The 12532-nt window shown below is 37.6% G+C and overlaps 1 protein-coding gene across 1 annotated transcript in view; it reads right to left on the reverse strand.

Moving 5' to 3' along the window:
• Positions 1-5845, reverse strand: part of Vps45 (vacuolar protein sorting 45) — a 50753-nt gene extending 44908 nt beyond the window's left edge. The window contains exon 1 of the mRNA XM_071690803.1: positions 5621-5845. Coding sequence (XP_071546904.1) covers positions 5621-5713 — 93 coding nt within the window. The 5' untranslated portion in view covers positions 5714-5845. The remainder of the gene's footprint in view (positions 1-5620) is intronic.
• Positions 5846-12532: the final 6687 nt, after the last annotated feature.

Genomic DNA, 12532 nt, shown 5'->3' on the forward strand with positions numbered 1-12532 from the left:
AGCACTCCACTTCCTCGTCATTAAGACTTACACTTGAACCATCCTGCCTCATTTCCTTGTTGCACCTCATTACCTAACTTTTATTCATGTTTATTGTCAGCTTACCTCTTTCACACTCCCATAAACTCCATAAACAACTTACAAAGTATGTCTCTGAAGGTAGCCACTAGAACTGTTATCCTCAAAGAACAACTAATTCACCTCCTATGTCTCCCCATCCACAGCATACAGCAAACCTGGTCCTTGCTCTAAGACTTTTGCATTCACCACACTCACCACCCTATCCATTATGCAAGAGATACTGGTATATTTAAGTTTTAGCCAGTAAAAATAAAAGAAATCTAAGATAAATTCAGCTGCAAGGGTAGGTTAAATGATTTATCTTAAATTCAATAATACAGTCCAATTATACCAATGCATGGTTCATAACATCAAGCATGTTATGAAATCCATTGATTACTATGATAGAATAAAGATTGGCTGACAAAGGCTTGAAAATGGCAATGAAAAATTAAATTTTGCTCTCAAATAATATCAAAAAGATGGTAAATCTTGACTGCTCTGGGAGGTTAGGTGAGGTTCATATAATTGGTTGATTTTTTTACGAGTGTTATATCTAGGTTTACATTACCTGACCCCACATTTCCTCTGATATTCATTACCCTCACCACTAATGCCTTACTGAATGTTGTAGTATAAGTAAAAATTTTCACCATAATTTTGAAATGCTAACTCATTATTAATATGATCTTTCAATAACTTGTCTATTTTTTTCTAACAATTCCAACAACTTATACAATATAGGGTTCATGAAAAAGTACTGCGAAAAAGGTGATGCATGTAGAGCACAAATTTACGAAAATTTTATATATTCAACATAATGACCATACCTAACTACCTATTTATCATCACTATTTTCACTTTAATGGGGTTCATAAGGCTCATAGCAACATCACAAACCGCATTATCTTTTTTATTGCACCACATGTCCAATATATTATAGGGAAACTCATTGTGACTTTCTACACTAAAAAATAATATCAGAGAAAGACACTTTTTAATTTACAAACCCAACTTGGCGATTGAGAACATCATACCGTCCCCATATTTGAAATGCCACCATTGTAACATCCTCATGGTCTACCACTCCTCCCTGTACCTCCTGCCATACTACAATGTGCCCTTTTGACCATCCCATACCACGTGCCATACATTTCATTATTATCATTATTATTCTTATTATTTTATTATCATCATTCCACATATTCTGTATCTCCTGAGTGTTCATGCTTCAATACCCAAGAGCCCACTTTAGTCCATCTTCCTCTCTGTGACCTCTTCCTCTCTTGACATACAGATCCTCTTGGACAATCTTTCTTCAGTCATCCTCTCTGTATGTCCAAAAAATTTCTGCACACTCTGGGAAGTTCTCTCAGACTGCTCATTCAAATGCATCTCTCTCTTACACTATTTCACCTCGCACCAACACATACCATCCTCAGGCATTTTGCATCCAACCTGTTCATCCTCTTTCTTTCTTTTCCATACAAAATCCAAGTCTTGTATCCAATGCACCTTCAAACATACCAATCTTCGCCTTAACAGACACTGACGTGTTCTTCCTCACACCCTTTTATTCATTTAATATTCTAGCTCCTTTTCCACCTTGACACAATGCAGCCCCCAATGCCCATGTTATCTCTCGGATACCTAAAGCACTCCACTTCCTCGTAACTGAGACTTACACTTGAACCATCCTGCCTCATTTCCTTGTTGCACCTCATTACCTAACTTTTGTTCATGTTTACTGTCAGCTTACCTCTTTCACACTCCCATAAACTCCATGAACAACTTACAAAGTATGTCTCTGAAGGTAGCCACTAGAACTGTGTTATCCTCAAAGAAGAACTAATTCACCTCCCATGTCTCCCCATCCACAGCATACTGCAGACCTGGTCCTTGCTCTAAGATCTTTGCATTCACCTCACCCATCACCCTATCCATTATGCAAGAGATACTGGTATATTTAAGTTTTAGCCAGTAAAAAAAAAAAAAGAAATCTAAGATAAATTCAGCTGCAAGGGTAGGTTAAATGATTTATCTTAAATTCAATAATACAGTCCAATTATACCAATGCATGGTTCATAACATCAAGCATGCTATGAAATCCATTGATTACTATGACAGAAGAAAGATTGGCTGACAAAGGCTTGAAAATGGCAATGAAAATATTAAATTTTACTTTCAAATAATATCAAAAAGATGGTAAATCTTGACTGCTCTGGAAGGTTAGGTGAGGTTCATATAAATGGTTGATTTTTTTACGAGTGTTACATCTAGGTTTACATTACCTGACCCCACATTTCCTCTGTTATTCACTGCCCTCCCCACTAATGCCTGACTAAACATTGCAGTATAAGTAAAAATGATCCTAATGAACTTCCTCTAGTCTTAAGTCTATTAGCCTCACAAAATTGCAATAATCCATAAGACATTTTATAAGTCTGCATGCATAAGAATAGTGAAGCACTAAAGTATACTTTCCCTAAGTAATGATTGTAATCACTCTCCCAAAGTCTCGGAATGCTCAAAATAAATCCTACCATTCCAGAACTCCTCTGTGATATAGCGTCTTAGTGAAAAAGATGATTCTTTATGCGATATTCCATGTGGAACTTTTATGTGATATTTCATAATTTTTCATCTTATAATTCTCATACTTTCTAACCTTGAATTGAGCTTCTAGCCATAAAATATTTCATTTTGTATTATGTGTACAATTTGACAATCAGCACATCTTATTTTATAATTAAGGATATGGTGGGACAAAATTTGAACATTATCCTAGTTTAGTCTAACAACATGGAGAAAGATAGATGAGGATAAACTAAAATCTTTACCATAATTTGTAAATGCTAACTCATTATTAATATGGTCTTTCAATAACTTGTCTATTTTTTCTAACAGTTGCAACAACTTACACAATATAGGGTACGTGAGAACGAACTGCGAAAAAGGAGATGCATGTAGAGCACAAATTTACAAAAACTTTTATATCAACATAATGACCATACCTATCTACCTATTTATCATCATCGTATTTTCAATTCAATGGGGTTGATAAGGTGCTCATAGCAACGTCACAAACTGCATTATCTTTTTTTATTACACCACATGTCCAATATATTATATGGAAACTCATTGTGACCATCTACACAAAAAAATAATATCAGAGAAAGACACTTTTTAATTTACAAAACCGACTTGGTGATTGAGAACATCATACCGTCCCCATATATTAAATGCCACCATTGTAACATCCTTATGGCCTACCACTCCTCCCTGTACCTCCTGCCATACTACAATATGCCCTTTCGACCATCCCATACCATGTGCCGTACATTTCATTATTATTATTCTTATTCTTATTCTATTGTCATCATTCCACATATCCTGTATCTCCTGAGTGTTCATGCTTCAATACCCAAGAGCCCACTTTAGTCCATCTTCCTCTCTCGATATACAGATCCTCTTGGACAATCTTTCTTCAGACATCCTCTCTGTATGTCCAAAAAATTTCTGCACACTCTGGGAAGTTCTCTCAGACTGCTCATTCAAATGCCTCTCTCTCTTACACTATTTCACCTCGCACCACCACATACCATCCTCAGGCATTTTGCATCCAACCTGTTCATCCTCTTTCTTTCTTTTCCATACAAAATTCAAGTCTTGTATCCAATGCACCTTCAAACATACCAAGCTTTGCCTTAACAGACACTGATGTGTTCTTCCTCACACCAATTTATGCATTTATTATTGTACCTCCTTTTCCACCTTGACACAATGCAGCCCCCAATGCCCATGTTATCTCTCGGGTACCTAAAGCACTCCACTTCCTCGTCATTGAGACTTACACTTGAACCATCCTGCCTCATTTCCTTGCTGCACCTCATTACCTAACTTTTGTTCATGTTTACTGTCAGCTTACCTCTTTCACACTCCCATAACCTCCATGAACAACTTACAAAGTATGTCTCTGAAGGTAGCCACTAGAACTGTGTTATCCTAAAAGAAGAACTAATTCACCTCCTACGTCTCCCCATCCACAGCATACAGCAGACCTGGTCCTTGCTCTAAGACCTTTGCGTTCACCTCACCCATCTCCCTGTCAATTATGCAGCAGATACTGGTATATTTGAGTTTTAGCCAGAAAGAAAAAAAAAAATCTTAAGATATATTCAGCTTGAAGGTTAGGTTAAATGATTTACCTTAAATTCAATAATACAGTCCAATTATACCGATGTATGGTTCATAACATCAAGCATGATCAAGCATGCTATGACATCCATTGATTACTATGATAAAATAAAGATTGGCTGACAAAGGCTTGAAAATGGCAATGAAAATATTAAATTTTGCTTTCAAATAATATGAAAAAGATGGTAAATCTTGACTGCTCTGGGAGGTTAGGTGAGGTTCATATAATTGGTTGATTTTTTTTTTACTAGTGTTACATCTAGGTTTACATTACCTGACCCCACATTTCCTCTGATATTCATTATCCTCACCACTAATGCCTTACTGAATGTCGTAGTATAAGTAAAAATTTTTTACCATAATTTTGAAATGCTATCTCATTATTAATATGGTATTTCAATAACTTGTCTATTTTTTTCTAACAATTCCAACAACTTATACAATATAGGGTACGTGAAAAAGAACTGCAAAAAAGGTGATGCATGTGCAGCACAAATTTATGAAAATTTTATACATACAACATAATGACCATACCTATCTACCTATTTATCATCACTGTATTTTCAATTGAATGGGGTTGATGAGGTCCTCATAGCAACGTCACAAACCGCATTATAGTGTATAATGCAACACGTCCCATATATTATAAGGAAACTTAATTTGACTTTCCACACTAAAAAATATCAGAGAAAGACACTTTTTAATTTACAAAACCGACTTGGCAATTGAGAACATCATACCGTCCCCATGTATGAAATGCCACCATTGTAACCTCCTCATGGCCTACCACTCCTCCCTGTACCTCCTGCCATACTACAATATGCCCTTTTGACCATCCCATACCATGTGCCATACATTTCACAATATTATTATTATTATTATTATTATTATAATCTTATCATCATTCCACATATTCTGTATCTCTAGTGTTCACATTCTATCCTGAGCTGTGCTTCATACGGGCTTCTGGGATAAAGGGCTGAAGCGCTTGTAGCACCCTAGAGGATTGTCACCCGAAGGACAAATGCGTAAAGAGAGGAATAAAGGGCAATATACGCCCTCATCTAAAGCTCAAGCGTAGGGTAAAGTATTTTTGGCGTGAGTGTCACGTTGGCTTATGGTAAAAAATGGACGTCAAATCCTCGTGGACACAACCCCACCCCTTTATTTCCCTCCCGACTTGTTATACATCTTAGAAAAAAATACAGGAGTCATAGAGACGCCCAAGTTTGACACAAATTAGTTTAGTAAAATACAGGAGTCATAGAGACGCCCAAGTTTGACTCAAAAAAGTCTTTAGTAATAAACAGCATAGTCAGCTTAATTAGAGATTCTCCCCATAGGCCCATCCCCAACAACTTACAGTCTCCTTGTCCATGAGCATGATCTTGTAGCCTGGCTCGCTCTCCGTGATCATCTTGTTCACGTAGTTCTTCACCGCCTGCACCACACTCATGGCTGCTCCACAACACTCACACCACTTTGAAAATACATAAATATAAAGAGAAATGTTCTGTTTTTTCTTTTGTTTCTCTTTCTCTTGCCACGCGTGATGTCTGACAGGTGTTTGTTTACGTCCATACACGCCTACCCAACACGAATGGAAAGAGGGGAAACTTAGGGGCCATTACCGTGTTATGGGTTGTGATGCCTCCCGCGCTCTCACTGCCATCTAGTGACGAGATGGTAAAAAATCCACTCCCCTTTTTTTTTTCTCCCCCCCCCGCCGTTTTCATGAACACTTATTAAATCATGATTTATGTGTCAACTTTTACTTCGGTATTTATCAAAGGTAAATGTTATAGACAGTAGGTTCAATATAGAAGGTATATGTTATAGATATTAAGTTCAATAGATAAGACATGTGTTATGGGTTAAAAATTCAATATATCGACGCCATTGCCTTCTTTTTTTGTGTGTGTTTATATATATTTCTTTGAGTCTTTTGAATATACATCGACAACTGTACGGACAAAATGACATGCATCAAATCATCAATTTCAGTAATTTTTGCCATTTCCGAGGACGGTTCTTTAGCGCTGATGTTCATAATTTCAATTCACAGCCCAAAATGGAGTTTTTAAACGCGTTTATTTTACCTTGAGTCCTCAGATCACATCCGTGCATGGGTGTCCATTTCATTAGAGTTCTCCAATATGGCAATTAAAGGAGTTTGGGCCAATTGGTCCATAATTCTATTTAAGATTACATAATATATATATATATCCTTTTGCCTGAACAGGGAATGTAATTTTAAGGTAATTCCCCCCCTTTTCTCAGTCGTGTCAATTATATATGTCATTTTCACTGAGATGAAATGTTCGGGAATCCAGTGTTTCTGGCTATTTGACCGAATTTCTAATTAGCACCAGAAATAGAGATTTAATTGATTTTTCTAATCATTTCCGTATGATCGTCTATGTTACAATCATTTCAGTAATATGTGTCATTTTGGCTGAGATATGACCTTAGGGAAACTGGTGTTCCTGACCGATATGTCAGAAATTGTATATTGAGTCAGAAATGGAGTTTTGGAATACATTTTCCTCCCTTGCTATGGCCTACACCACATTCCTGTTGGTGATGTGTGTCTGAGTGAGCTGAGAATGTCTGTGAGATGTTCGCTCTAGGACGAGTTTAGAACTACATATATATATATATATATATATATATATATATATATATATGGAGTTTTAATTCTACTATTTTTCCTCTATGCAAAGACTCTGCCTATATCATATACACAGACTCTGCCTATATCATATACAAAGACACTGCCTATATCATATACAGAGACACTGCCTATATCATATACATCTGCCAATATCATATGCACTGACTCTGTCTATATCATATACAAAGACTCTGCCTATATCATATACAAAGACTCTACCTATATCATATACAAAGACTCTGCCTATATCATATACAAAGACTCTGCCTATACCATATGCAAAGACTCTGCCTATATCGTACACAAAGACTCTGCCTATATCATATGTAAAGACTCTGCCTATATCATATACAAAGACACTGCCTATATCATATACAGAGACTATCATATGCATATAAGCAATACAAATCAAGTTGGAAGTGGGTGTCCTAAGAGCCGACCTGTCAATGATTCTGCGTAGAATCCAAAAACAATTTCAGGAGCATATAATTTTTTTGTTACAGCCTCCATCTCATTCGTATAAGTAATGTGTGTCATTATGGTTGAGCTGAGAACTTCAAAAATGGCCTGAACAAGTAATAAATAGAGTGCGTATATTCCTATAGTAATAAAACTGATATTGTAGTGGCGCAACGAACAATTGAGGTACCATTTATTTTTTAGTCATTACTACAATTACACATGGGCCGTCCTGTGCCAGTAATAACACACCCACCACACACAACTGACCTGTGTCAGTAATGGTACACCCAACACACACACCTGACCTGTGCCAGTAATGGTACACCCAACACACACACCTGACCTGTGCCAGTAATGGTACACCCAACACACACACCTGACCTGTGCCAGTAATGGTACACCCCGCACACACCTGATCTGTACCAGTAATGACACACCCACCATACACCTGACCTGTACCAGTAATGACACACCCAACACACACCTGACCTGTACCAGTAATGGCACACCAGAGAAAGGGTCGCCATTGACAAAGCCCGACTTGAAAATAAGTGCTGAGAAGCATTGCATGTTTCCATGATTACCCGAGTCACTGTGGGCACTGGAGTCAGTATGGGCACTGCAGTCACTGAAGTGTTTTTCTCTGCATCCAGTGAGCCACAGTGACAGTGATAAGGTCAAATGTATAACTCACAGGCACTGCTACTGTGAGCAGCGGATCATCATCTGCATTACATGCTGGCCCAGGTTAATTACTGGTGTGATTTGTTGTGCTAATAACTATCCGGAAGCATTGTTGAGCAACATTTATAATTGGGTAGGATCATGCAAATGTATGGATACTTACCAAGAAGGTAATTAAAGTTGTGGGTGCTGAGCATCATGGAATTTGGGAGACATAACAACACTTGTCTTGTGTACATTGGTGGTAGAGTGAGTACAAGCCTACCACAAAGCAATATATATATATATATATATATATATATATATATATATATATATATATATATATATATATATATATATATATATATATGTAAGTAATGGGTTGACTGCATGTTTTTAGGACACCATAAAGTACTAGATACTCCTCAAGGGAATAATTAAAAGGAAAAAATATTATTAAGTATAGTTAGAATGCAGTGTTAGTAAAGAATTCTTTTTTTCATCTAAGTTTTTCATTTTTCTCCTTTTTGTAACCACAAATCTGAATGAGTCCTTTTAATATCATTTGTGATGTGTTTAGTAGGCTTTAATGTTATACCCTCTGGTTTATTTGTTTACCTTTTCCAATAGCACAAATAAACCTGTGTTTGCCATCCTGTACATGTAACTCAGCTCCTGTACCTGGATGGTGAGTTGGTAACATCAGCCCCATAGACTACTCCATGATTTACCTTAATTGCTTTATATACTCTGGTTCAGCCCATTTACAGTGTTTCGTTCCATGTATACCACCAATCCAACTCACTCTATCCTATAAATGCCTATTGCCTTCCTGAGTGTTCATGCTTCAATACCCAAGAGATCCCTTTAGTCCATCTTCCTCTCTGTGACCTCTTCCTCTCTTGATATACAGATCCGCTTGGACAATCTTTCTTCAGACATCGTCTCTGTATGTTCAAAAAATTTCTCCACACTCTGGGAAGTTCTCTCAAACTGCTCATTCAAATGCATCTCTCTCTTACACTATTTCACCTCACACCAACACATACCATCCTCAGGCATTTTGCATCCAACCTCTTCATCCTCTTTCTTTCTTTTCCATACAAAATCCAAGTCTTGTATACAATGCACCTTCAAACATACCAATCTTTGCCTTAACAGACACTGACGTGTTCTTCCTCACACCAATTTATGCATTTAGTATTCTAGCTCCTTTTCCACCCTGACACAATGCAACCCCTATGCCCATGTTATCTCTCGGGTAGCTAAAGCACTCCACTTCCTTGTCATTCAAACTTACACTTGAACCATATTGCCTTATTTCCTTGTTGCACCTCATTACCTAACTTTTATGTTTGTTGTCAGCTTACCTCTTTCACACTCCCATAAACTCCATCAACAACAACAGAGTATGTTTCTTAAGGTAGCCACAATATAGGGTACGTGAAAAAGAAATGCATAAAAGGTGGTGCATGTACAGCACAAATTTACAAAAATTTTTTATATTCAACATTATGACCATACCTATCTACCTATCTACCATCAATGTATCCACAGCATACAGCAGACCTGGTCCTTGCTCTAAGACCTTCGCATTCACCTCACACACCACTCTGTCTACGAATAGATTAAACAAAAATTGTCGACATCATTTATCTATAATGCTGATCCACCTTCAGTGGAAACCGTTCATCTTCCAACTATGGGATGTGATACAGTAGTTATTGTCAGTGTTTTTCATCAGACGCATGGAAGGGTTATGGGCTGTAATGCCATGGTTGAGACCATTGGTAATCAATACTGAGCTAAGAGGACTAAGATAAGTAATGTACAGAGATGGGGCTTGTGCAAATCACTGCCAACTGAGGAGTATCAGGAGCTGTGATGAATTATGTGTGGCCATGCTGAGTTTGTTAGCTGTAGCTGTGATGAAACTAATATCTCCACATTATTGACTACAGTTAATTAGGAGGAGCTAAGTGTGATGATGAAGCAACAGGGTCCATATCACTGATGACAGCTGAGAAGGGAAAGACCATGAGCTATGAAGAAGCAGGAATGACTTTGTAAGGAAGGCTACAGTGATGCAAGCGTGGTTATAACACACCCCACAGGCCATCAGGTATGATATATTCATAGTGTATGAAAGGCATAAGGAATCATGAAGAACAGCATTTTGTTATCTTTCTAACTCTGAGCCTCAGGTCACACATTATTTGACATGTGGTAGGTTATAGAACCACATGTTTGCTTTTACAAAGCAAAGTCATGTGTTTCGCAGATCTAATACCATATTAGTACAGTTCTTCTCTTAAAGGGATGGAAGTTTAGCACTTTCTGAAACCCAGGAGCTGTAAAGGAGTTTAGAAAGAATTAAGACTGATGGTGTTAGCTTCATGAAGTGTGAAGAAGTCATTATGAAGGTACATAAATGAAAATCTTTTTAGGGTGATATAGTCATGTATAACATATTGCAGGATATAGGTTCATCAAGAAGGTACATAGCAGTATCGTAAAAGGTACAAGGTGCGGAAGTAAGCTACAGAAGAGATAGACAGATGCAGGAAAAATTGATTCAGGTGGGATATTTCTGATAAAGAAGCCATTGGAATGATGGGAGGTTGTATGCAATGGAAGCAATTTGTGTATGGAAGTGGTATGAAAGATGTTGGTCCCATATAGCGGACCCAATTAGGGTGCAAAGAGAATATACTAGGCAGTGGTTGAGATAAGTGAGTAATGTTTTGAAGGCATATGTATCTGATCTACCTCATTAAATTAGGAATAGAGTAATAATAGTAATATATGTACATACAGATGATCACACTCTAGGGTAATTAAATTTTGTAATTTGTGTTTATTAAGTTTACAAAGATTGAGGGAGTTATCTAAATATTAGTTAACCACTCCTATCTAATGCAGAAGGTTTGGTTAGAGCAATGACATACATAACAACCTCTCTTTACAACACTCATAAAATTATGGTATAAGGTACCGAATAAAAAACTTCATGGACATTAGTCCAATTTAATTTAAAAAGTTACAATTTCCACAATGTACAAAGAACTCACAAATTAATAAATAAAAATTTTACAAGAATGAGTCTACAATCATCATGAATCATATCTTGAGAGGGCCAGAGAGCAAGCTGGGCTGAGAGGGGGAGGATAAGGTCATGCTGCAGCTGCTGCGGCATGCCACAACCATTGGTTGTTGCATTTCTATCTCCAGCTAATGTTACTGAGTGCTGGACATTATGCTTAGTGGTGGTGTGTGCTGCACACTCATCACCACCATTGGCTGCTGTGTAGTGCACAGCCAACAATACCAGCTGTTGCTGTACGCTACACAGACATTAACATGAGCTGCTGCTGTTGTTTGCTGCACATCCCCTTCCATCAGCTGCTGCTGTTTCTAAATGTTTAATATCATCAGCTGCTGCTGTGTGAAGTATACCCCCCCCCCCCAATCAACACTTGCTACAGTGTGCTGTATAGCCACCACCATTAGTTGCTACTATGTGCTGCACGACCATCTCCACCACTAGCTGCTGTTGTGTGCTGTACATCCATCACTGCCAGCTGCTACTGTGTGTTGTGTGATTACCAGGATCTGCTGCTGCAGGATGCATAGTTACTCCCATCAACTGTAGCTGTGTGCAGCACAACCACCACTACCAGCTAGTGCTGCTTTGTGGAAACCAAACCAGCAGCAGCTGTTGTTTGATAATCAGCTTGTGTGCAACCCACCAGTATTAGTATAGAGCTGGCAGGGACGTGCCCCCTCGCATTCTACTATATACAGTGGCTGGGGCAGTGCTGACACCCATGCCAAACTCTTGCTATAGATTGCTTGCCCACTGCTGCAACAGTAAGATCACACAGAAAAAAAAGGCCAGTAGTCCCACATTACAGCCAGCGCCATCCACCATCTAAATACTTCATTTTAGTGTCTAAGCATATCAAACTGTAGTGACCTTGCAGAAGTAACCATGACTCAAAAAGCTTATTACTATTATTATTTCTATTATTATTATTATTATCATTATTATTATTTTGTTGAAGGCAAGGTGAAGACTAACTCTTAAAAAGCTCAACATAAACACTGTGTTGCTTAGTAAAGTATTCTTAACATATCATCCAGAGTAAGAATTAAGTCCCCTCACCCTTGGCAGCAATAGTTTAGTATGAGATAAAATCTGACTGTGCCTTTACTTAAATAGCAGCCATGGTAGATGCTTCAACTAGTACAGCAGTTATTGCCAGAGCCTCAACCAATATGACAGCCAAAGCCAGTGTTTTACACAGGACAGTGGTCACTATCGAGTGCTTAAGTCACTATGTAAGTGTAAGATGAAGTGCTTTTCTCAACTTGGATTTGAAACGAGTTTTCTTAGATTTAGATTGATAAAAATGAGAGAGGTAGATATATATATATATATATATATATATATATATATATATATATATATAT

Source organism: Panulirus ornatus, chromosome 49, assembly GCF_036320965.1.
Source record: "Panulirus ornatus isolate Po-2019 chromosome 49, ASM3632096v1, whole genome shotgun sequence".
In the NCBI taxonomy this organism is placed as follows: domain Eukaryota; kingdom Metazoa; phylum Arthropoda; class Malacostraca; order Decapoda; family Palinuridae; genus Panulirus; species Panulirus ornatus.